Raw genomic sequence first — 26380 nt, 5'->3', positions numbered from 1 at the left:
CATTTTGGGGGAAGGTACCAGCCCCAGGGACGCATTAGGGCGCAGCCTCCAGTCTTCCCATTGGTTTGACACCAACATCCAGTCCTGATGAAGGGGGTCTGGAGACAGGGACTGGGACAGGGTTCTGAAGAGTCCGGCCAGGGCTCTGCCCGGGGCAGTCAGAGGGCACTGGTCCTTGAGCACCAGGGCACTGAGCTGTCCTGGGAAGGCCCTCCTAAGCTACTTCCAGAAGCCCAACAGAAAATGAATCCCCGCAGCTTTCATGACCCATTCCTGCAGAGGACAAAGACCCGTGGGGCCTTTTAACTTCAGTGTCCTTTTGTGGCCCTGCGGTGTCCCTCACTGATTTCACTCACTATAACCACCTGGGAGGAGAAGTGCTTAAGTCGGGGCCTGAGTGAGCCCTCGATACCCTCTGGAGCCACACAGAGGGGCTGCTCAGTGCTGGTGGCCTTTGCAGGTCTTGTCAGAGGACAGACAGACAGACACCAGCGGTGGGAATGTGAGGTGAAGGGAAAGATTCTGCAGGTGCGCCCACCGTGCGGACCCCCACATGCTTTCTTTTCCAAGAAGTAATTTATCCACGGCCCTGCCTGACCTCAGTGGACGGGCTCTGTCACCTTCCTCAGCAAACTATCCGTTATCTGCAGGAGAAATTTAGGTCTGAAATGTCAATAAGAAGAACACAAATTACCCTGAAGGGAGGACTTTTGTGACCCTGTCACAGACCAGATCCTGGATTTCTGGGAGATAAGGATAATTTCCCCTAAGTGTAAAATTGGTAACAGATTCCAGTTAGAACAGGTCCACATGGGCCAAAGTGACCTAGAGTGGTCATGGCAGTGGGGACTTGAAATCTGATGTCATCCTGCTGTCAGTCAAAAGTCAAGAGGTGGACTGGGTGGGACTCTCTGGAAGGGGGCATGCCGTCCCTCTCCTCTCTGAGAGGACCCACCCTCTCCTTGAGAGTGTCCCTTTCCCGTGCCTCCCTCACGCCTGTCACTCTATGTGCTGCGTCCAGACTTTCTAACTTGATGCCAAGAATCAGAGCCGCCTCAGTTTCCCAGAAGTTTCCAGCCCCGTAACAGCCTCAGAAGAAAGGACAGCAGAGGCCAGGGAGGACATGTTCCACCTGGACATTGGCCCCTCGAAGCCAAGCCCCTGCAGTTGTCGACATTAGCTGGTTCTGCCCTGAGACCCACATGGTCCACCCTTGGCAGCCGACCTCCTTGTCCCTTGGTGGTCACCATTTCAGAACCAGTCTGTCTGTCTGCCTTCTGCCTCCTCCCTCTCTCCCTCCTCGGCCTGCCTCCCTGCCCACTGGTTCCATCCTGTCTCCTGATCAGGGATACTCCGGCACTCTGCCTTCTGCTTCCACTAGAGGTCGTCACTGGCCCTGCTGACCTAGGGCTGGGTGTGGCCCAGGCAGGTGGGGGTGACTGAGGTGGCCTTGCGGCTGGTATTTCCAGACCTACCAGAGGAACCTGGTGCACAGGTTCCGGCCCCCCACCCCAAGCCTCTGAGTCAGGAGTTTCTGGCTGTTGGGAACCACGGCTTCAAGAGGCCCCGATACTGCAGAATACAAATGACCCTGCTGTTTCCAACCCATGTGAGGCAGAGCTCCCCACAGGGGCCAGAGGTGCGGCCAAACCCCAGGCCACTGAAGCAGCTGCTAGCGGCAGAGAGAACAGAGCCGCCCCTGCCCCCGACCACAGCTGTCAGAGCCTCCGAGACACAGCCAGGCCCGAGAGCTGCCCGAAATGTCCTTCCTCAAGCCATCTTTTGCTGACAACCTAGATGGCAGGGTGGCTGCAGACTCCCTGGATCCCCCCATCTGCTCGGTCTCACTGGGTAAACCTGCATTCCCAATTGCTCGGAGGTTTGGGACCAGCCTTGGAGGCAGGTCCCACTCTGGAAGCTAGTTATGTGCACTGAGGGGAGGAGGCTGAGTGTGGCTCTTATGACCTCCCTCCTGCCCATCAGGGATCAAGTTACGTGGCATTGGCAGGTATGCTCCGGTCACACTTAGTGTAGCTCAGCAGGTGGACACTCTCCCCTGGTGGATAACTGTCTTTTTAAAACAGCCCTAAAAAGTCTCAGGAAACGGGGTGCAGTGGCAAATGCCTGTAATCCCAGTGATTCAGGAAGTGGGGGCAGGAGGATCAAAAGTTGGAGGCCAGCCTCACCAACTTAGTGAGGCCCTCAGCAATCTAGTAAGACTCTATCTCACAATAAAAAATAAAATAAGGGCTGGGGTTGTAGCTCGGTTGGTAGAACGCTTGCCTAACACATGTGAGGCACTGGATTTGATCCTCAGACCCACATAAAGATAAAATAAATAAAAATATTATGTCATCTACCAGAAAAAATATATTAAAAAAAAATAAAATGAGTGTTCCTAGTTTCAATCCCCAGCACCAAAAATAAAGATAAAAAGGAAATAGCCTGTCGTGCTGGCGAACCCCTGTGATTCCAGCAACTAAGGTAGGAGGATTGCAGGTTTGAGGCCAGCCTCTACAACTTAGTGAGACTCTGTCTCAAAATAAAAATGGCTAGGAATGTAGCTCTTTGGGATTGCACCCGTGGGTTCAACTCCCAGATCCCTTCCCCCCCAAAAAAAAACAAAAAACCCAAACCCTTCGGAAACAAGCCTGGGATACAGCCCAGTGGTGTAGTACTTGCCCAGCATGCAAGAAGCCTTAGGTTCCATCCCAGTACGGGGATGGGGTGGGGGACTTTAGGAAACAGGTGTGGGCATGAACCAGTCATCTCACCACCCCAACCCAAAGGTAGGGGTGAAACTCTCAAAGCTGGCTGTGCACCAGGGCCTCACGCCACAGCCCGCCCATGGGTGCAGGACACTAGGGTCCCCACCCTTCACAGTTTTCCCGAAACAGCTCAGCATGGCCTGCAGCTGTACAGAAACCTGCAATTCCGGCCAGGCCAACAGGAGGACCAGCTTGAGCACTTGTGACAGGGATCAGATCACTGACCCGTGAACTTGCTCTGACTGTCCCACCTCCCCGGCAGCAGGGTTCCTGAGTGGCTAGCACAGCTGCCCGCTGAATCTGCCCACAGAACGAAATTCCTACTTCCAGATCCTTGGGCTAGGAAATTCCTACTTCCCAGATCCTTGAGTCACGGAGAGGCCTGACTGCCCTCCCGGTGGGGGGAGGCACCTCCAGCTCAGGTCTCAAACCAGGCCTGAACAGCTGACTTAACTCTTGCCTCTCGGCCCAGGGGGCTGGTGTCGGCACCAGATCTTCTTTGACTGGTCATCTCTCGGTGCAACAAAGGAGTCCAAGGATGCTACACCAGAAGCTACACTTTATTTAACATTTAGAAGATTAACATAGTTACAAGGTCAATGTGGGCCTTCCAATGGAAGCACTTTATTTGGTTTAATTCCATTTCCAGGGAAAAACAGGCAATTTCAGACCTTAACAGTGGCAAGGGGCATTTACAACACTGAAATGCCTCCAAGTGTAGAGTAAGTGCACGCATGTGCGTGCACACACACACGCACACGCACACATACACACACGCACACACAAGAAGGTGTAAAGGTGCTTGACATCGGGTTAAAACATAATTGTGGATTTTTTTTTTTTGTACTGAGATTGAACTCAGGGTGCTTTATCTGAGCTCTATCTCCATCCCTTTTTAATTTTAAGACAGGGTCTCACTAAGTTGCAAAGGCTGGCTTCAAACTTGCAATCCTCCTGCCTCAGCCTCCTGATTCAGGTGGCGTGCCCCACCCTGCCTGGCTAGGATCATTTTTTTCTTAATTTCTTTTTATTAGTTGTTCATTGACCTTTATTTTACTCATTTATTTACATGTGGTGCTGAGAATTGAACCCAGTGCCTCCCACATGCTAGAGAAGTGCTCTACCACTGAGCCACAACCCAGCCCCGGGCTTGGATCATTTTTAAAAATAACGTGTGGGGTGTTAAAGCACAGGAGGCGGAGCCAGTAAGAAACATGAAACCACAATTTCTGGAAAAATCCTTGCATTATCGTAACATTTTATGTTGTGTGAACTTTCTGATGACAGATGTTGCGGAAAAGCATCAGCGGCCCCTGTGCTGTGTGGGTCACGCGGTGGCTGAGCCCGAGGCTGAGCAGGACAGACCCAGAGGAAGATCCCTGCATGTTTTCCCACGCCTCCCCTCACCTCGCCCCCGTCCTGCAAAGGAAAAACCTGGGTAAATGACAAGTTCCTCTCTTTCCCTTTGTCTTTAGGTCATTTTCAGAGCAAGTTTGATAAAAACGATCCATTTTTACCTTACCACACTGTATTCTAGCAACGACGGGCAGCAGGTGCCAGGGAGGAGGGCGGAGCACCCACATCTCTCCTCCATGGGAGCTGCCCCAAGGTCTCAGGGATGCTTTCGCAGTGGGATTCCCAAAGTAGACGGTAGGACCTCAGCATCACAGAATCCCAAGCCCGTTGGCACCTACGGCAAGGAGGCAGCCCCGGGGGACGGCATTGGAAAGTGCTCATTCTCCAGTCTTTGGGGGCACGGGTGGTACAGACAGGCCACAGAGCGCACGAGCACATCCTGTACTGGGTCTCGACATTAAAGGAACAAAGAACCACGCTGACACTTCACCCCCTACGTTGCAAGAAACGAATCTACCTCGACCGCGATGTGAAACGGCACGACGCACATGCATTACGGAGGCTCTAAAATCAGATTAAAAAAAATTAGCATCCTTGTGGAATGGTCAGTGGTCAGCCAGACTCGGCAAAGTCCAGGAGTCCCAGAGGTGCCGCCCGCCATGCAACGGCGGGGGTGGGGCTGCTGGGCGAGGGCTGGTCTGCAGCCGGGGCTGGGCCCTGACAGCGCTCACCTGCGATCAAGCCAGCCTCCGGCGCCCCCAGGCGTGGGCCGATTGGGCTGCCCACCCTGAGAGTGCAGGCCATGCTCCAGGTCCCCGGCCCTGGGCTCAGCCTCAGTTTTGGGGAACAGCGAGCCAGGGCTCCTGCTCCCCCTCCACTTGACCCTGACGCTGCTTCCTGGGGCTGCTCTTGCGGGCCTCTCCTTGCTGCGGTCTCCAGTCGCCAGGGGGACGGAGCTGCTGAGGCTGGTCCGCGGTCACCCCTGGTCTGCCCAGGGAGTCATCTCCTGGTTTCCAAGGAACAAATCACCAGCAGACAGGCCTGACTCCGAGGACCTGTCCTTTCCATCCCTGTCCCTGTGGCTCTTGCTTGGCTCCCTTGTCACGAACACCAAGAACTGTGGTGCCCCAGGTGAGCCCCGTGTACCAACCACACAGGACACTAGAGCGCGGCCCTCGCCCTCGGCGGGAGACGCGGCAGGACTTGTTCCGCACCAAGGAAGAGGAGAAGCTGTGCTGCTAAGGCCTGAGTGGCCACAGGTTAGGTGACCACGGTTTCCCCCCTGAGATCTGAAAGGGGAGGGAGGAAACAGGTCCAAGGGCAAGTGCAGTGGCTGCCAATGGCCGGCAGAGCTCATGGACAAGGGCAGAAGCGGCGGCCACAGGGTCCCCAAAGGACCACAAGAGGCACCAGGTCTTTGGTGATGAATGCACTCAAGTCCTACAGTGCTACTCTTGGGATTCATGGGAAGAAGAGGAAGTTTCACTTTGCAATAATGAGCTACCAAAAGGAGAGTCACCCGGCCACCAAGTGCCACGCGTGGTCTGTAGTCATCATGGATAGGAAGATGACCAGGAGGGGTGAACCAGGATGCCCCTTATCTAAGGTGGACATGGGTAGGACGAGCTGGGGTGGGCTTTCAGTGTGGACCTTCCTAGCCTCTGCAGACAGGGCACCAAACTGAAGTGTGTGTGTGTGGCTGGAGTGGGGGACATCCAAGTCCGACCGGAGGGTCCAGGAATTGTGGGCAGGGTCCATGTGGAGCACGAGGTGCCAGCCCACAATCAGGAAGGCACCTCTGGGAGAGGAAGCATCTGCTAATGTAAGACACCAGGGGATGCGTGGGTGACACGTGGTGCTCAGCCCACCCTGCGACTGCCCTGTCCTCCTTGTTCAGATTCTGTTACTCGCCCCAGGAGACCAGTGGCAAAGTTTTCACAAAAAGGCACAGTGTGAAATGACGAGGAGGCCAGGGCACCATGGGTGGACTGGGGCCCTGGACAGAGGGGAGGGGCGAGGTGGGCAGCATGCTGCCACCTTCTGGCCTGGGTACGTGGGGACTGGGGGGATGAGGATGACCCCTGCTGTGCGGTTAGGGACACCTGTCCCCTCCAGGCCACCAGCGTGGGCCTCAGGGCTGGCTGAGCCACAGTAGCATGCTGTAGGAAGGACAGGAGAGGCAGGCAGGGTGGCGGGGACAGGGCAGCAGGTGGGCGGGAGGGCGGCCCCCAGCAGGCCGGGNNNNCGGGAGGCCTGCGGAGACAAGCGCCCGGCCACGGGGGGCTCCTGGGAGGCTCGCCGCCGGTTGGTACTGGAACGCCACTTTAGGAATCTACAACACAAAAAGAGAAGAGAAAGCGCGTTAGAGAAGGTCGTGGCGAGAGGCGGGCACTTTGCAGTTCACTGCAAACTGCTCCGCCCTGGGCAGGGCGGGGCGGGGCTTTGGCAGCAATTGGTTATCAAGAGCGTCCTAGATAAGGAACTTTCACGGTTTTATCTCCAATCTTCAGCCAGTTTTACTTTGGGGTTAAGAGAAGCCCAAACCAGATCAAGGCCGCCCCCCCCACACCCGTCCTCCTCCAGCGGGCAGGGCCAGCCTTGGCTTCCAGGGGCCGCTCCCCAGCCCCCCGAAAGCATCCTTCCCTGGATGGTGCCAGGAAGTGAGTCTATCAGATGGAAACTCTAGGTTCCTCAGTGAAAAGGAAACCTCGTCAATTAACAGTGAAAGTTCTTCATCACGAGGAGGCAGAGGAGACACAGAATGGGCTCGGGAGCCCTGAGGGACACACAAGGCAAGGAGCAGGGCAGATGGCACTGGAAGAGGAGGAGGAAGCAGAATTTTTAAAAAGCATTTGGCTGGAAAATTTCCCATTACCAACAATGAAAGAGTTAAATACTCATTACACAGAATAATTTTCTTGGAAAAAGAGAAAAATCACTTAAAATACACAACACTGAGAAAATATAACGTTTATTAGAGAGGCAGATATGAGGGGTACAACTAGAAGATGCCAGACAGATTCTTTTCTTTTAGGGTAAGAGAAAGAAACAATCATGTTGGCCGTATTCAATGCAACTTACTCAGAACCCAAGAGTCTATAAAAACTCAAGTGCGGAGCAGCCAGCTGGGGACCCAGCTGGGGCAAGAGTCCTGGGGCCTCCCCAGAAGTTATAAAAACAAAAGGTCATTAGGCAGCAGAATAAACGATAAAACAAACAGATAAAAGAGTAAGACATTAAAACAACTCATTCAAGGCATCCTTTTTAGTTTTTAAATTGCAGTATATACAAATAAATTCCTAGGTGGGGAGAATTATGGACATGTTTAACAGAAAGCAATTTTAAAAACACAAAATGCAACCACATAAGGAAATCCCAATCCAGTTGATCAATTTACTCTAGTCTAAATATTTTGGCAATTATTAAATAAGCACATCGTAGACACCACACACACACACATACACACCCACACACACACACAGAGAGAGAAAAGTGCACTGGTATTATTAAAAAGAAAACAACTGCTTTGAGGTTTGGTATCAGAAAGCAGGGGCTGCCCCAAACCACGGGCTGGGGAAGGACATGCCATGGACAGGGGCTGGACGTGTTGACCAGCATTTTTAACCTCTAGGGGCCTCTTTCCAATAAAAGGAGAAGATCATAAACAGCTGAGATTTTGCTGCTTTTATTTAAATGGCACACTGATGGGAAGAAAACCAAGGGTACTTGGGGTGGAAATGAAAACTCTGACTCTTTGGCAATCGTTCCAATGTCTTCCAACATCACGCCCCGACAAAATGGAACCGAAACCACAATCTCCTTCTTGACTTCACCAGTGTGACCTAGGTTGATTTGCAATAAGTACTGAGGCGTAGATTTAGGCATTCAAACTGAACCCCCTCCCGGACCTGCGCTTTGCCTTGCAAGCCAACTGAGTTATTTCCAAATCAAATCTGCACAACTCCAGGGTCGGGGTGGGGGGCCGCGAGTTCACTGAGTGGGATTTCAAGAGGCTAACACTGTCTGGCCCTGCTTTATTCGTTTTCAGTGTTCCTTGCTTTTGCTAGGAGCTCCTGGTCTGGACACAAGCTCAGCATGGGATGGAGGGGCAGAGGTTTTATGCCTAGGGGTCTCCGGGCTACCTGGTCACCTGAATGGAGCTGCTCACCTCACACTCACACCCACCCCTGGGTTTAAGGCTCTGCTGGTTTTCTCATGGCAGTACCTACAAAGCAGAACCGAAACCATTGCCCCAGAGAGGCCCCAGGGTGAGTGGCTTTATCAATGCTATGCCAGCTAAAGCTATTCGAAAGGAATTTGAACTACAAAGTCAATATATACATTGAAAAAGCCAGGTGAGCAGCCCGGCGTCCAGCCCGGGCCACCGACTGTCCCCGTGGCTACCGGGGCACACTGGGTGAAAGGCACAGGGATCTCTTTACACTGTCTTTGCAACTGCCTGGGACTCTGTCATTACTTCCAAAAAAAAAAAAAAAAAAAAGATGTCTTTAAAAAAATCAGGTTGTTACTAAGTAAAGATCACTCAATTCCAATTTGGTGGCCCTTGTGAAATATAAGTGAAGTTGCTGCTGGAATCTTGGAACACAGCAGCTCCTGCCGGGTCCTGGACCTGCAGCTGCAGGGCAGAGCTTCAGGGCTGGGGGTGCGGCTCAGAGGCAGAGCACCTGCTTAGCATGCAGGAGGCCCCGAGCTCCAGGTTAGAACAACAACAAAAAAACAGCTCTAAATTGACTTCAGCTTATAAAGTGAGCCCACCCTGCAGAGGCAAGGATCCAACTCCCTCCTTCAAAGTAGAAAGATATAAATAAATAAATTTCAAAGTCAAATCCAAAGAGAACTTTACCCGGATGCTTTCATTCTGACCCATTTACAGCTGGTTCTCGGGGGCCTTTGGGGCGGATTCTCACAGCGGGCACAATTAATCACAGGACTTGGTATGCATGGAACCAACATCACTACCCGCCCTCCCGCCTCCGTGCCAACTTAAAAATGCAAATTCCCGCATGGCCCAGATTCCTTTAAAATGGTGGCAACAGTCAATCATATGAAATGAGCCAGAAATTCTAAAACCATTGCCCTTACATTGAAACTTTGGGTTCTTCCAGATGCCAATGACTTAAACACCCCCCTCCCCACAGTTTCCGCTTTGAAAAGGACTGTCTTGAGGTCCCTGTGTGGCAGTGGCTCTATTTCTAGCCCCTCCTGGGCAACGTGAGCTGCTGCTGCAAACCCAGAAACAGAACCTGGCGGGAGCAGGCGAGGCATGGGCATCGCCCGCACTTGAGAAGCTCATCTGGCCAGGACAGCGCTGGCACCTCGGTCAGCTGTCACCGGGGCAGAGCCTGGAGGCCAGATTTCCTTTGTTTTTTGAGGACCATGTAGACATAAAAGCTCAGGAGGACCTGACAGCAATGTAACCACATTCAAGTGAAAATACATGCGCTCGGGCCAATGTAAGAACCTCATGACCTCTGTATTAGGGAGGGAAGATTTTATTTGTGACTTTCCCCCTGGACAGACTATGACTCAACAAACTAGCATAGTTGCATTTATCAAGTTACAGTGAGGCTCACATCCTTCTGCAAGACCATCCAGGGCAGACACCAGATAGCAACAAGCCAGCCGAGGCCCTCTGGTGCCTCGTGATGTGTGTGGACTTTTTAATTGAGAAATATTAATTAAAAGCTTGAAGGCGACTTTTTTTTTTTTTTTCTCATTATCTACAGATGCTGCCAAAAGGAGGAATGTATTATCAGGTTTCAAGTGACACAGATATAAGTTGGCAGTTGGCAGCTTCACACAAAATCTCATCAGCAAGTGAAACTTGATTTTAGCCAAAGCTGAGACAGACAAGGAGACTCAGCGTGCGGGGCCCACGGTCCGCCGTGCCACCCCGCCATGCATCCGGTCCTCTGCGGGGCTGCCTGTAACAGTCACGGTTGTGGGGAGGGACAACTCCAAGTTTTAAAAAAGTTTTAAGTGGTATTAAATATAAGTCTTAGCACCTTTGGCATTTTTGTCCAAATAGACTTCGACGTATGAGGTGGGGACATAGCCCTCTTCGTCCTCGTTCCTCCGGATGCGGGTCCACCCATCGCCCTTGTCTTCCTCTATGACGTACAGGATTTCTCCTTCAATTACGGAAATGGTTCCTTCATTCTGACCTGCAGAGGCAACATAGCAACACTTTAGATTTCTTGTTGAATCCCAACAGAAAGCCAGTGGGACCTTGGCCGTGGAAGGCAGTAGGCGTCAGTTCGGGGTCAGTTCGAAGGCCATCCCCTTAGACCTCCTGTACACAAGGTCCCTCAAAGCTGACCCCGAATGCTCTCCTCCCACCTAGAGACCTTCTGGGTCTCCCCCCCCCCGTCCTCCCCCTCCGGGCTTTCTCTTGGTGACCGTGCCCTGACTCCGACTCCATTGCCACAGTGTCCTCACGTCTCCTACGCAGGCTTTTTCCTGCGGCTACACTTCCACCTGTCCTGCCCTCTGCAGCAAGCTCCCTCTGGCTGTGGCCCTGGCCCCCGGGAACCTGCGGCCACTCGGCTCCTGCTCCTCCCTCCCCATCCCGCTGGACACCCCGCGGTCCTGGCGGCAGGGCTGGGGAACGCCTCGCATTTCCTCTCCTCTTGGTTCCTGAGTCTCAGCAGCCTGTCCACGGCAACCTCTCTGTGTCCACTTGCTAAGATCAATTACAAAAGGCCAGCCACCGAGGTCCAGGCGGTTTTCTGAAAGACCAATAGCTTAGGGACCTGTTGGTAGGGTGACAGGGTGGATTGGAGGCGGCATGGCTTGGATGGCAAGCAGCAGCGGAAATGGTGAGTCTGGTGCTTCTTTCTCAGTTTGTAAACATGGACTTTTAGCCTGTTAAAGGCTCTGAAAAGTCCTGGCACACCTGCCTGTGCCAGGCATGGTGGCCCAGGCTGAGGCAGGAGGACCATGAGTTCAAAGCCAGCCTCAGCAACTTAGTGAGGCCCTAAGCAATTCAGCAAGATCCTGTCTAAATATAAATAAATAAATAAATAATAAAAAGGGGCTGGGATAATCCCTGGAGAAAGAGGAGCATTTAGATAGATTTAGATAAAAAAAAAAACCCACTGTAAAACTCATTTATCTGAGGGCTTCCCAAACATACCGAGCTCAGAGTTTCTTTTCCTAGTGACCCTGTAACATTCTGAGAAACATACTTTGAAGCTTTACATTAGAAACCCCAGGTGGGTCCTGTTGCCCAGGGCCCGGCGCTGACCACGTCCACACCCTGCCCAAATCCTTCCAACAGGTCCTCAGTGTCTGACAAAATCTAATGCTCCTCTCTCCGGCCATGGCATGGCCACCTTCCCTCTAACACCCCACATCCCACTACCACCCCTCTACCCGGAGCCCCTCTTCCTCCCTCCAGCCCCACTCTGCTCCCCCTGGGAGGGGCTCTCACTCTCCAGGCACCGGGGCCGCCCAGGACCCTCCTTTGACAGGAAACCCCTCTGTTGTGGGGGTCTGCTCTGCTTCCCCAGGGAAGGGGCCACTCCAGCCACCTGCACCCGCACCCTCCTGGCCGGACAGTCCAGGACTCTGCAACAGTCCTGATCCCACACCCTGTGCCTCAGCTGTTAGGTGCCAGGGACCAGAGTTCGGGTGAGAGAGACCAGGTCTGGGAAGCTCTAGGGAAAGTTCTGGTCCCAGGAAGAGCGGCGTGGCCCTGCCCCAGGGAAGGCAGCAGAGGCCCAGCCGCCCGGGCTACCTTCAAAGGTGTAGAGGGCCTTGCAGGTGCCTATGGCGGGCAGGGGCTCCTCGTCGTCGAACTCGTCGTCGAAGTCGGTGGCCAGCACCTTCACCTCGTTCTCCTGGCTTCGCTCCTCCGTGTAACTGCCATCGGGGCTGCTCAAGAGAGGAAGACCCGCGGCAACTATAGCGACCGCGACCGCGATGGCAGGCAGGGAGGTGCTCCCTGCCCCCACAGAGGGTTCCCACCCTGTAACGCGCCTGCCACGCTGGCATGACAGGACCCTGTGGTGGCAGAGCTCAGCCCCACTGTGGGGGGTTCACAGGGCCCTGGTATCCACATTTCCAGGTGCCAGATCCAGGCACACACCCAGCGCCCCGCTCCCGCCGGGCGCCGCGCAGATACTGTACCTCTCGCGGTCCTGCGCGCAGCTGTTGGCCGTCGGGGCGCCCTGGCCGTCGTACATCCCGCTCTGCCGCCGCGCCTGCTCGCCTCGCGCGGGGAGCCGGCCTTCCACCTCTGCCAGCCAGGCCTGGGGACGACAGCCAGGACGACTAGGGCCTGAGCTCCCCAGGCGGGACAGCCACGAGGCCCCAGGCCACCAGGTCTGCACGGGCCTGTAGGTGACGGGGACCCCAGGGTGCTGCACCACTGAGCCGCATCCCCAGTCCTTTTTACGTTTTTACTTTGGAATTTGGGATCCTCCTGCCTCAGCCTCCTGAGGATTGCAGGAACAGGACCACAGCGGGGCTCCACCGCTGGCTTTTTATCCAAGTTTCAGAGCCACAGAAGGAAGCTCCTCTTCACCCAATTTCCCCCCCGTTGTGGCAAAAAGCACACTGGACTAGCTTTACCCTTGGGACCTAAGCAACTGTGTGGCCTTGGATGAGTGACTGACTTCTCATGCCCAACATTCAATGCCCTGGCCCCCGGCCACTGCTGCACCTGGGTTGTCTGCTTCCTACCACCCATTCCTGAAGCAGCCTGAGAAGGGACGTTGGAGCCCACCCAGGGACACAGGAGTGACATGGCCGCTCCCTGTGTCTGCTCCAACACCTGCTTTTCCGTACCTCAAATTTCTGGGCCTCTAGTCTCAGCTTCTCTATGTTTTGGCTGACTTCTGTCAGTTTGTGATCCAGACTGGCCGGGTCTCCCATCTGCGGGTTCTTCAGGTAGACGTCTTTCATTTTGGTTATAGCGTCTCTGAAAAAATGAATGAGCAGAACATGGTCCCAGCAGCCCGGGTCCCAGGGGCCACTGTCCCCCAGGCACTTCCTCCCCACTCTTTGAAAACCAAGTGACTGGAGCTGGGGGCCGATGAGACCTGCATGGATTTGAAGGGGCTGCGGGGGCCGCTTTCCTTCTAAAACCTTTCCATGTGAATTCTACTCCCAAGGTCTGTATAATCCAGGTCTGACTTAAAATCCCAGTTGCTTTGGCTGAATAAATAAATCCCCATTGTCTTCAGTGAAGGAGAAACACCATCCATCCTGCCCCTCCCTCGACCCTAAACAGCAACACAAACAAACAACATCCAAGTATTTCCATGTGGGCGCTCCCTGCGCTGACCACAGCTCGGGCTGGCCCCCTGGTTTCCGTGGGCTGCCCTGTGCTGATCTCAGGGAGAAGCACAGCTCGTTGCTTTGCAAATTTGATGAGGAAACATTTCAGCTAGGAGACAGTGCTGCTGCTTGAATCCACAGCTGGTCATGCCAGGCAACAGAGCCTTAAAGTGCACATTCCAAAATTCCACTCCCTTCCCGAAATCCCATTTTGGAAATGGCCCCTAGGAGCCATAGTGAGGCTTCCCAAGAGCAGTCTGCAGGCCTGTTGGGGCTTCTCTAACTACTAACTAACCCTGACCTCAAGGGGCTTCCCCAGCTGCCAGCTTATCATTAAGACAGGAAAGAGAGGAAGAGGGTTGCAGCCACCTGCCTGCTCCCATCAGGCCTGGGTGGTCGGCCTCCCCCACATGGCCATTGTGAACTGTCAGCTCCTCCTGGGTTACTCTCCAGCAGAGCCTGAGGTCCACTTGGACCACCAGCCTCTTGACCTGGCTCTACTTTCTTTTTTCCCAATAGCATGCACCAATGGCCAGTGTAATAGAACTTGCTATGATGACTCCGGTGTTCTGTGTCATTTCTCACTGGAATAGAAGCTCTCTGAACAGCTCAATGTTATTCTAGCTTGATGTGTGCCCCCAGTGTCAGGCCCAAAGCAGATGTTCAGTAAAGACCTGTTAAATGAATAAACGTTCAATGTCATCCACCCTTATGAAGCTCTTTGCAAAACCCCTTTCTCAACCTCATGGCTCCCCTTTCACCCACTGCCCTGTTTCTCAGAGTCCTCTGAAGAGTTGTCACAATCCACGATCTTCAGTTCCCCTCCCAGTCCAGTCTCTGCTGATCAAAGTCTCCAAAAGCTTATCAAGTTTATAGTTTGTTTTTTTTTTTTTTTTTTTTTTGAGCTGGGATTAAACCCAGGCCCCACACATGATATGAAATCTCCCTACTGCTGAACTACATGCCCAGTCCCAATTTTATTGACTTTTGTTGTTGCTTTTTGTACTGGGAATTGAACCTAGGGGCATTAAACCACTGAGTTACATCCCCAGAACTCCCCCCTTTCTTTTTTTTTAATACCTTCATTTTATTTATTTATTTTTATGTGGTGCTGAGGATCGAGCCCAGCGCCTCGCATGTGCTAGGCGAGCACTCTACCGCTGAGCCACAATCCCAGCACCCACTTCCGAGGCCCTAAGGAACTTATTGATTGATACCCTGTCTCAAAATATTATATAAATGCATGGGAATATTGCATGATACCCAATAATATGTATAATTTTTATGTATCAGTTGAAGAATACATTTTAAAGAGAGTACAAAGCAAAAATTCCATTTTGTGTAAAACAGTTAATTATAGGTGTTCCTATTTTTTTATACTGTCACCATGTTTAAAAAGTGACCTGTGTTTAGGAGCTGCTCTACCAGAGATAAAGGAATTTTTTTTTTTTTTGGTACCAGAGATTGAATTCAGGGGCACTTGACCCCTGAGCCACATCCCCAGCTCTATTTGTATTTTATTTAGAGATACGGTCTTGCTGGGTTGCTTAGTGTCTCACTGTTGCTGAGGCTGGCTTTGAACTTGTGATCTTCCTGCCTCAGCCTCTGGAGCTGCTGGGGTTTCAGGTGTGTGCCACCGTGCCTGGCAGGAATTATTCTTTAAAATGTACTTTTGTGTGCAATTAGGCTGTTATTCTCTAACCAGGTTTGTTTGCATTGTTTGGTTGTATGATTAATTTTCTTCTTCTTTTGCAGTGCTGGGTTTGAACCCAGGAACTCATGAATGCCAGGCTAGTGCTCTACCACTGAGCTACAGCCCAGCCCTCGGCCCATCTCATAGAGCACTAAATCTCAAATCAACAGATGATTCACCTAACTCACTCAGAGGACAGGCAAGGTGGGAGAAGATTAATAAAGCGGTCTTTCAATCAGGATGATTAGCAAACTGCCCCGTGAGGTGTGGCGAGCTTGATTCTGAATGTGGGCAGGGCGAAGTCAGCAGGGCCACGGGTGTGCAAGGCCCGGGGCTCAAGGCCCTGCACTCAAGGCCCTGCACCGATACACAGCAAAGAAGGAATGCGCAGGACAGATGGCAAAAACAGATTTTTTTGCGTATACATTAACTTATCATCCCCGAGATCAAACTCATAAAACAGCTCAGCACCGGGCACCCGGCGGCAGCGGAGCCTCAGGCCAACTCTTTTTAGAACCCAAGAGCAGCTGGCAGCGTGCGGTGGGGCTTCCCGGGAGTTGTTTCCTAGAGACCAGCAAAGGCGACCTGGGAACGGAGCAAGGCTGCTTGTCCTCGGATAGGAGGACAGTAGATCTGACCCAAAGCTGGGTGGGGAAGGGAGGGGGAGGGAACCGAGCCTCTTTCTGTTGGTGCCAAATATTCACTTGTGATAAAAGGAGGTGTGTATTTTGTTTCCAAAACCCAGAATAAAATCTGGGTTTTTATTCTTGGAAGAAAGGGAATCTCCGAGGTGAGAGTTAAGCAACAGCAGACTATGACAAAACACAGCCGAACCCGAGCTTCGTCACACATCACATCATCCACTCTACCTTTGATCCATCTCCTTTTGAATTTCTTTATTTAGTTCATCGACTTTCTGTTGGAGCTTTTTCCTTCTTTGTTCAGGGGGGAGGTTGCTGAAGTCCTCGGGGGTGGCGCCCTGCAGAGGCAAACGTGAGTGAGAGGCCAGGAAGCAGAGCGCGTCTGCGCCAGGCCACAGACACCTCGAGCAGGTGTCTGCAGATGGCTCCCCGAAGTAAGCAAAGCCTCCCCACCTCACCCGCTAGGATGCGAGGATCAGTGCATGCAGACTCTCACGACCACCCACGCTCCACGCCATGGCGGAGGTTTGGGAAAGGGAAAGAGCAACGAGGAGGGAGGGAGGGGGGGGAGAAGGCTCGGACTCCAGCGAGACGGTGAAGAACAGCTGGAGTGGAGGTGGGTGTTCCTCTCTCCTCTCTGTTTTGGTACCGGGATCGAACCCAGGGGTGCTTAACCACAGAGCCACATCTCCAGCCCTATTTTTTTAAAACATTTTTTTGTGTCAATTTTATTGAGGTACAATTAGCATACAGTAAGATTTGCCAGTGTGTGTGTGTGTGTGTGTGTGGTGCTGGGGATGGAACCCAGGGCCTTGTGCATTCGAGGCAAGCACTCTGCCACCTGAGCTCTAACCCCAGCCCTCACAGCCCTATTTTGTGTTTTATTTAGAGACAGGCTCTCACTGAGTTGCTTAGCACTTTGCTTTTGCTGAGGCTGGCTTGGAACTCATGATCCTCCTGCCTCAGCCTCCAGGCTGGGACGACAGGTGTGTCTGTGGCCCTTTTTATTGGTTATTTTGAGACAGGGTATTGCTGAGTTGCTTGCAGTCTCACTGAGTTCTAGGCTGGCTTTGGACTTGTGATCCCCCTGCCTCAGCCCTGGATCACAGGTGCGGCCACCCTCCTGCTGGGGGCAGATCCTGGTGGGTCTTCCTGTGGCCCTGCCTGCAGCAGCCCTGCTGAAGTTTCTGTTTCCTTAATGTCGCCCAGCGGGGCTCCCACCCACCCACCGCTTCCCAGGACCCTGCTGTTTTCCCCTGGTCCTGTGACACAGGGGGCCTCTGGTGCCTCAGAGAATGGGTGAAAAGGACAAAAGTCCACCCTCCCCTGCCTCCCCCCTGCTGTGCTGTCCTTCTGCTGTCTCTCAGGTCTGGTCACTTTGCTGCCTTAAGGGTGGCCTCAGGGCATTTGGAGGGAGCGCCCCTGGACCCAGCTCCCCGTGCCCTGCCCTTCTCCGCGCGGCCAGCGTGCCCAGCCCGAGCCTACTTGCTAGAAAGCTGCGGCCCGACTGTGGCATCCAGGGCTTTCCCTTAAGGGAGGCTGTTTCCACAAAGAAAGAGAAATGCAGACAGCCGAGGATAAGCCGGGAATCGAGGGAGAGATCGCACTTGAAAACCTCCATTCTTTTAAAATAAGGGCAAGGCTGGCTGGGGCTGGGTGGCAAGAGGGGGCGGATAATGTCATCCCACAATCAGGCTGGGCCGGCCAAGCAGCTTACTGGGGGCTTGTGACTGATTATGACAAAATGGCAGGGGGCCACGCTGCAAAGTGCGTGACTCAGCAAATAGCTGGCCACCAAGGCCCGTGAAGGCCTCGGCTACTGTTCTCAGACTGGCCCGTGACACACTGGGGCTCCCACTGGGGTCTGCATGAGAAGGTTGGGGGAGGCCGGATTCGCATGCCCAGCACCAAGCCAAGCAGGTTCCAGTGGACGCCCAAAAGGAGGTGAAATGAGAATCATCTTCAACATAAGAATAAAGCAGGCCTGGGGCTTCTTTCCAGACGCTGTAGCACCACCACCGGAACCCAGCTGCTCTCTGCCTTTTCTAGTTCAAGCCCTGGACTAGAGGGAGACGCTGTGCTCAGCTGAACACCCACAGCAGGTCCGGTGTTCTCCAGAACTGAGACTTTCTTTTCTTTCTGTACAAGGGGCTGAACTCAGGGCGCACTACCTCTCAGGTACATCTTCAGACCTTATTATTTTTATTTTGAGACAGGGCCTTGCTAGGTTGCCCAGGCTGGCCTTGAACTTGTGGTCCTCCTGCCTCAGCCTCCTGAGTTGCTGAGATTACAGGCGAGGGCCACCGGGTTGGGTGGATTTTTTTTTTTTTTAAGTCAGAATTAACAACAACAACAAAAAATACGCAATGTAAGACACAGTGCTTCGGAAGTCGGGACATCAGGTAAGTGGTCACGTTTCTCCTGTTAACATTTGCTGGGCCGAGGGACGTGCCCCGAGTCCCACAGAACCCTCTGGGTGACGGGAATGTTCTATAAGAGCACCAGCCACGCAGCTGGAAGGACCATGGGCCTGGACTGTAAAGTGTGCTTAGGACAGTTGTCGGAGGTACACAGTGTGTGCACAGCCAAAAAGGAATCGGGAGGCCACGCACACTGTACGGATGACTTACAAATAGATCTCCTGAGTGACAAGAAGCCCACAGATTCTTTAGCCAAAGCAGAATGATGAAGTGATACAGGAATGGATTCTTTTCAACTGATAAGATAGCTCATCAAATCGACCACTTAGGTCCCTTTCAATAAACAGTCTGTGCTTCTGTGTTGTTACTTGGGAACCAGTCTCGTAGCTGGGCATGGAGGTGCACACCTGTAATCCTAGTTACTGAGGAGGCTGAGGCAAGAGGATTGCAAGTTGGAGGCAGCCTCAATATCTTAGCAAGACCCTGTCTCAAAATAAAATAAAAATATGGGAGTGTGGTTCAGTGGTTAAGCACCTAACAAAAAAACAGTTCCAGTAACTGTGCCTCAAACAAATGTCAGTTGCCATTGGAGATTCAGCTTCTTCTAAATCCAAAGGAACTCAAGCTTTGTGGAAGTACCTTACAAGGCCACTTCATCCAATTAGCCCTTCAGAGCTTGGGTTCCTTTGAACAATACTCTGACCTACGATTCATTTTGCCATGCAGGAATTTTTATTTCTAACTCTGAGTCAGAAGAAATTTCTCTGCCATCTTTGGAGCAGCCCCGTTGACGGAAGCAGGCGGTACCAGGAAGGACCTGTCCTACCGGGCACACCTAGGGAGGTTGTAAGTGGCTAGAGTTCTGTGTGACGCTGATCTTGTTTCACACACTAGTTGAGCCCCACACTTGCCCGTGGGCCACTCCCTACAGGTGACACAGCCCCGGGTACAGCAGGCTCTGGGCAGTTTGGCAATGCTTACACTTCACAGGTTTCTAGGAAGGGGTGTGGAGCCACAGCTCAGTACCTAGTGAGTAAGAGGATTTCTATTTCAAACAGATTGCCCCAAAGGACTGCCTTCCCCATCCACAGCAGCAAAGAAACAGAAGAGGGTAGAAGGGAACCCTGCCATCTGGGGAAGGCTCCAGGTCAGTCAACTCAATTTTACCCAAATTCAACCTGCAGACAAACGCGTTTCATTTTTCTTTTTAATAATTCCAATCAAAGGCTCTTGGGATTTTATTTCACAGTCTGAGATATGTTTTTATTTTATGTATTTTATTTTTTTTAATTTATTTTTTAGTTATACGTGGACACAATGTCTTTATTTTACTTTATGTGGTGCTGAGGATTGAACCCAGTGCCCCACACATGCCAGGTGAGTGCTCTACCTCTGAGCCACAACCCCAGCCCTGAGACATGTTTCTAATAAATATTTTTTTTTCTTTGTTTCTGCTAAGACGTTGAGGCTGGCCTCTAACTTGCAATTCTCCTGCCTCAACCTCCCAAGTCGCTGGGATTATAGGTGTGCACCTGCACATTGGGCAAAATATTACTATATTTTTTTTAGGGTTGGGCCAGGCTGGAAACACACATGTGTCTACAGACACATACATGGATAAGTTACACATGAAGGTCAGCACCGTAGACTGCCCTGGGCCGGCAGCAGCAGTGCCCCCACTGTGCTGGTCTGATTCCTGGCTAACCGGCCAGTCCCCTGCTGTCCACGACTCGAGGATGTTCTCACCTGTGGCATTTGGCAAGATCATGTAGCCTTTACCCATCACTGAAGCAGAGTTATGGGTTACGTTGGTTAAGCGTTTCTTTTAATAAATTTAATGATTAGTCTGCCCGTTTACCAGAGCAGAGGAGGAACAGCACAGGACAGGGCTTAGGAGGGTCTCGGCACTGTCCGGAAGGTCATCCCGTGGCCTTCAAGTCAGCTCTGCGCGAGACTCCAGCATGTCCACAGGGCGCCTTCCCTTTTCCAGGCGCCTGGAACCCGAGCAGGCGGGTCGCTGCTGCGAGTCTCTTCGGGTTCCAGTGTCTCTCAGCTGCTTCCTCAGCTTTAGGAGGGGAGCATCTTTCACTTAGTAAATTTGCTTTTGTTCCATAATGGTCCAATAAGTGCCCCCCTCCAATTTTGGACATTCCCATAGAGAGCTCACCACCATGTCACCCTCTTATGGCCCCAATGACACAGAGAACCAAATCATGGGTTAGGTATTAATTTCCTTAGCAACTGGAAGAGATTAAGACCACCACTATTAGGCCCCGGACCTCATGCCCACAGGTCAAGAGCTCCCAGGAGGAACGGAAGGAGCAGTTAATCTGGGGGATCCGGAACGAAGGCCCCGCCTCCGCCACGCACCCAACACCTGATTAGATCAGGACATGCACGGGGCGTTGTGCTTACCAGCTTGAGAGAAAGCTTCCCGTGAAATTTGAAGAGGTGACAGGGAAAAAGAGAGAGAGAGAACAACACATCAGAACAGGAGGCCCGGCCCGTGTCCACATCACACACCACAGATTCACCCGCGGGCCGCGAGGACGACCTGCAGCGGATCTGTGCAAAGGTTCACAAGAGGGTCTGACCCCAGCAAAGCTTCTCCTAGCTGCTGCAGCAACGGCAGAGGCAGAGGCTTAAAGGAGAGTTTCTGCTACAGTCGGCATTGTCCCTCGGCCTGGGTACGGATAGCAAGCTTGTACTTGGGGACATGTAGGATGATGGGGGAAAAAAACAGCCACAGGGCCAACCCCGCCCCACGGCTTTGCACAGGTCTTATAAAGTCTATTCTTATCACAGGGGACTCGAATGGACGTGAACCTTGGCGTTCTGTAAAGGCGTGAAGGGGAGCTCTGAACTTAGTGAGAGGGAAACAAGGATTAGAAATTGTTCTATGAAATGACCTGCAGGAGCCAGTCCCTGTGTTCTAGAGAGCACAGGGACAATACCAGAGCCCCAGTTACCACCTCCTGCCAGGGGAGGGGTCTTCTGGCCTCCCAGCGCTGTCCACGTGGACTACGAAGCCTCGGGAGAATTACTGGGAGTTGCCGAGGGGTGCTCCTGACTACGGATCCCTGACGATCATCAGGCCACGGCAATGCAATCCTGCTGTGCCTGGAGACTGGGGAGGGACAGGGATTACTGGGCCCAAAACAGATAAAAGGGTGTCACCAAATTGGAAAAAGAACGTGGTTCTGCATTCAAGGTGCATGGCTGAAAGTGGCCCTTGGAGAGTCCGGTGCATGATATTTCCTCCGTGGCTATCAATCCTCCAAGTTGAGGCAACTGGTAGTAGGACCCCAGAATAATTTGGAGACAAAGTACCAAAGAAGGTGCCCTTTGATTTTAAATGGGTGGTTACTCAGGTTTTTAAGATGCAATCCTTAAGATTGACTGAACGCTGACACTTCTTTGTAAATAGGCAATAACTTTGATGAGCAAGACAACTTTTGAAGGAAAGAATTAAAAGCCTCTCCAGGCACAGGTGACAGGTGACCTCTGTCTGACAGGGACTAGTGACGCTCACCGCCCAAGCCTCCTGGAGCCTTGGCCCAGATCCGCTCACGGTGACCTGAGCTGGTCACACGCAGACAACACTGAGGGTGCACACGGAGACTTTCCAAACAGCTCTCTCCGGAGCCCTGGGGCGCACGCGGCTTCCCGACTCTGTCTGGCGGAGCTCACTCAAGGCACGGACACTAGGACTGGACGCGCTAGTCGCCCTCAACTCAGCTGCTCCTGTCACTTTCGTTCTTAAGGGTTCCCAAGACAGACTTCTAACCTCAAAACTACATCGTCGGAAGATTACTACCTCCTAATACAAAGAGACGGACAGGATCCAACATGGATCCCGGCAGAAACCGGAAATACCGAGTCCCCAGAGTCGACGGGGAGCGCTGTCGGGACAGGGACCTCCTTTGAAGGATGATCAACTGGTTTTCAGTCTTAATTTGTGAGTCAGCCAATTAGATCCTCGAAATCAGAGACTGCCCGTCAGCTAGGAGAAGGACTTTAAAGGCTTCACCCAGTGCATTGCCAGGCATCTGAACGACTCAGAAGCTGTCCCTTTCAGGCGACCAAGAGCCTCGGAGCCAGAAGCATCAATAACACATGAGGGAACACAGCGCCGGCAGAGCCCATGTGTTATTGGACAGTCACAGGTACTAACCTCAAGAACAAGGAGAGGGGACGGTGAAAACCGCTTGTGAGCACGTGTATTTAAGGAAAGTCCTTCCGCTAGTGTGTGGCTCACGCTTCGTGGGCTTTTTTCGTCCCAGCTTTAGGGCATAAACTCCCGAGGGATCTGTTTGTTAGAAACCCGGCCGTGGGTGATTGAGCCACGGGACGGCCACCTGCCAGAGCACCGCGTCCGCGACCACGCTCTGCGGCTGCGTTTTAATGGGTGAGATTCTGTGGCGAAATCATACCCGGTGACATCTCAGATGGCAGTCACCATCCCTTTAAAGATTTTGCCAGAACTAGAATAAAAAGGGGGGAACCCAATGAGAGGAGCGTGCTGCTTTTCCCCTGCAAAGCTTTTCGGAGGAAGCAGCCGTGGAATTCATACGATCAGGCTCTTCCCCGCCCTGCGCAGGTCTCCTGACGGGGCATTGCATTTGGTGGTGTAGAAGCATTGCGGGTACCCTCGGGTCCCAGCCGTGGTCCTGTCCGTGGGGTTAGTGGCTGTGCCGTGACTGCGTGACCTGCCGCCACAGTTAAACTTACAACATAGTCCCTAGCCTCAAAGGCATACGTGGGTTTCCCTAGCGTCCTCTTCATGAGTTCTTTGTGTGAACAGAGAGACTGAGCCTGCCAATGACCAGCAAGAAAACAAGATAAAATAAACAAAATTAAAGTAACCACAAGATTGTTCAACCAACAAACGATTGGTATGGCTTTTCAAAATCTTTTGATCATCTTTGATGCTACATTTCCATACAACTAACTCTAAAATATGGGGGGGATGTCCATATTTTAGATATAAAAGTCCCTTGCACAGGCCAGGAGAAGAAATCTTCATTTAAGACCAAAAAATTACACTTTGTAGATTATAAACCAAGGACAGACGACTCTCTGGCTTCATTTTTCTTTGACTTACGTGAAGATGAGACAATAGTTAAATGTCTGTGGCATACCAATCTTTGAAGATGCTCAGAAAAACAAAATTTTCTTATATAAACGCCAATGGCTTACAACAACAAAAAAGATTCTATCCTGTTTCATTATTCAGAAACAGAATCGGTTATGCTAAGAAACGTCTGCCCAAGAGCCATTCTCTCTGACAACTGAATCAGCGATTGAGATCTGAACCCAAGGACTGCAAAACGGGAGAAATCAAAAGACATCGGGAACCACAGATTTGTTATTCTCGTAGGATACTTTTTCTAATGAAATCATCTTTGGTAGGACAGTCTCAAGTTAAAAGAGGAGAATAAATAAAATGACAGAGACTTCGCCACCTCAGTCCTGAGGCTGTGGGTGTCCTTTGGGGACACTGGGCACCTTCTATGCTGAGATGGCTTTGAAGTCAAATCCATTTCCCAAACTTTAGGTTTACATGTTTTGTCTGAACGTCCTGGTATTTCCTTTTTCTTTTACTTTCTTTCCTTTTTCAGTTTCTTCCTAGAGGAATGAGGGGACAGCAAACATGACCCTCACTAAAAATAGTCTGACCAAAATGAGGAAGGAAAACCATTTCTTTACCAGTGCTTCCAGTGCGTATGTGTGTGGTTTGCCCTCAGGAAAGAAAAAAACTAACAGACACTCGCTGAGCACAGATGTGAAGAATAAGAAATAAAATTCATTTTGCTGATTATGATAAAAAAAAAAAGAAAAAGGATTTTCCTTTAAGTCATCAAAATAAACCAGTTTCACGTTCCACTGTTTGGTTGTTAAGTATGTCTTTTCTAGCTACCTTTTTCTTTTACTTAGGAAAAACTGATGTCCTTGGATCTTTCCCTCCACTTACTTAGGGATACCATGACACAGATTCAGAAGCTATCTGCAGAGAGACGCAGGAGGCAGGTACACACGCAGGGGACCATTGAGAGTCCCAAGCCAAGGGCAGACTCTCCAGCTGCAAAGGCAGTGCACTGTGTCTTGGTGAAGGCCTCGGAAGTGCAGCAATGGGTGAGGTGTCACGGACTCAGAGGTTCGTGGCCCAGCTCGCCTCACATGCTGGGAGCGCGGCCACGGGCGGAGAGATGTCCCAACCAGCCTAAGCAGCCCGGGAGCTGCCGATTCCTCAGCCAGCCCCAATAACAGAGCTCGACTCTGTCCGTCCGCCATCCACTCCCAGAGCCACACTCACCTTCAACAGTGCCCCTGGACAGCTTCAGGATATCAGATTTCTAGCTCATCATTTGATATGCGGGGGAAACTTAAAGCAATCTAATTCCAAATTCTGTGCACAAAACCTTGAGATTCTCTCATTAAAAGAACTCTACCTATAAAGAATTGTTGTTTTTGTCCCTTATTATAATAGGTAATAGCCTAGTTATCAATCATATATCTGACTATATACACACACATATATACTTATGTATTTTAACGTTCTTTTTACATAGAGTACTTGTGTAGACTCAGAGGAATATGGACTGTGAGGTTAATGGTTAACTACTGTTATTCTCTGACAGGTATCCAGCAGATTGATTCAAAATCTGAGCAGGACACTTGTCATCCCGAAGCAGTTTTTCTCCAGAATCTCTTCCTGTGCCCATGTGACCCTCCAGAGGAAAGGCCAGAACGTCTGCAGGTTTAGTTCAGCACTCTGCTGGGCCTTCCTTTACCTGCAAGGCCTCCCACTTTGGCTCTGGGTGACCTCACTATCAGGCACAGTGTGAAAAGTGACCCAACTGTCCATCAACTGGAGGTCCCAGGGGAAGGGGAGAGTGAAATCACGTTTGTCCAATCAAGCCTTCCGTTCCAGCTCCCCAGGGACCGGATCAGAAAACCCTAGTGCATTTGTCAGTGCACTAAATATGGATGTATGGATATTTCATTATAAGAGATTTCATTATAAGAGACATTTGGGGAAGCATCGGACTAGACCTACCCTTTGCTTTTATTTGGAGGCCTCCGATTACTTTGATCTTTTTTCATAAGCCAAACGGGAATGTAGATTGGATTAGCACATCAGGTCCCGGGGCTCAGACACACGAAATCTCAGTTAGAATGGCAGACCTGAGCTTTAATAAGAGCCTCTGATGCCTCAACCACATTCTGACCGTGTGGCCGTGGACTCTGTAGGCAGATCCCTGGCTTCAAATCCTGGCTCCACATCTCCCTAATTTCGCCTCTTTCTGCCTCGATTTCCTGGACAGCAAAGTAGGCAAATATCATGTCTAGAGGGGTTAAAGGTGAGCGTTCTCAGAGCACCCAGGAACGCCACTGGCAGCCAGGAGAAAAGCAGGTCGAGCGCCCCGACCTGAAGTGCTCCCACCAGAGGTGGCTTAGGCTCCACATTTCCCCCCCAGGTTTTGAAGTATTGCATATTCTAAGACATAATGAGACATCCTGCAGAGGGGACCCAAGTCTAAAACTGAAATCCATGTGTGTTACGCATACATCTTATACATGTAGCCTGAAGGGACAATATTTCTAGGGTGCTTATGGCTTTTTGGGGTGCTGGGGAAGAAACACAGAGCCTCGAGTGGGCCGGGCAAGTGCCCTCCCCCAGAGCCACCAGCCCCTGCACCTGGGTGGTCAGCTGGGAATCTTCACCCGCAGGGCCACGCGGCCACTCAGATAGCTCCAGAGTTGAAGCACTGGGTGACTGACCCTCGGGTCAGCGATGCCCGACCCGCGCTGTGCTGGCCTTACCCGGCTCTCACAACTCACTGACACTGCTAACGAAACCACTGCCGTGACATTTCCCCTTTGACCCCGAGACACAGCTCGAGAGAAGTGGCTCTGTTCCACGTCAGTTCAGGAATTACTAAGCAAATATTTTCTGACTCTACGGCCACTTCCAATTCCTCATCTCACACGTGGTTAGTTTTAGAAACAGAACGGTTCCCTTTTTTGGTGAAATCAAGGTGAAAATGTAACAACTTAGAGACTTTCAAGGGGAAGTGAGGAAAATCCTTTTGAAATGCACTGGACACAGGAAGTGCTGGGGGGCTTTCTCTCTCCCTCTCTGTTCTGTCTCCTCCTTTCCTCCTCTTTCTGTGCTTCTCTCCTTGAACGAGCCCT

General features: G+C 51.7%; 1 protein-coding gene across 20 annotated transcripts in view; it reads right to left on the bottom strand.

The window, feature by feature from the left end:
• Positions 1-3307: 3307 nt before the first annotated feature.
• Fnbp1 (formin binding protein 1) overlaps positions 3308-26380 on the bottom strand; it is a 103875-nt gene continuing 80802 nt past the window's right edge. For 4 of the 20 annotated variants that reach the window (XM_015497443.2, XM_048812897.1, XM_048812900.1 and 1 more), the window contains 6 exons: positions 20597-20611; positions 15990-16099; positions 12936-13068; positions 12276-12397; positions 11884-12020; positions 7080-10309 (listed from right to left, as the gene is read on the bottom strand). In XM_015497443.2, coding sequence (XP_015352929.1) covers positions 10131-10309; positions 11884-12020; positions 12276-12397; positions 12936-13068; positions 15990-16099; positions 20597-20611 — 696 coding nt within the window. In that variant the 3' untranslated portion in view covers positions 7080-10130. Of the gene's footprint in view, positions 6457-7079; positions 10310-11883; positions 12024-12275; positions 12398-12935; positions 13069-13170; positions 14102-15989; positions 16100-20596; positions 20612-22912; positions 22997-26380 lie in introns of those variants that run through there. The other 16 variants (XM_015497444.2, XM_048812898.1, XM_048812904.1 and 13 more) reach the window with 7 other exon arrangements.

The sequence above is a fragment of the Marmota marmota genome, unplaced genomic scaffold (assembly GCF_001458135.2).
Source record: "Marmota marmota marmota unplaced genomic scaffold, marMar, whole genome shotgun sequence".
Lineage (NCBI taxonomy): Eukaryota > Metazoa > Chordata > Mammalia > Rodentia > Sciuridae > Marmota > Marmota marmota.
This window is presented reverse-complemented; position numbering and strand designations above follow the sequence as displayed.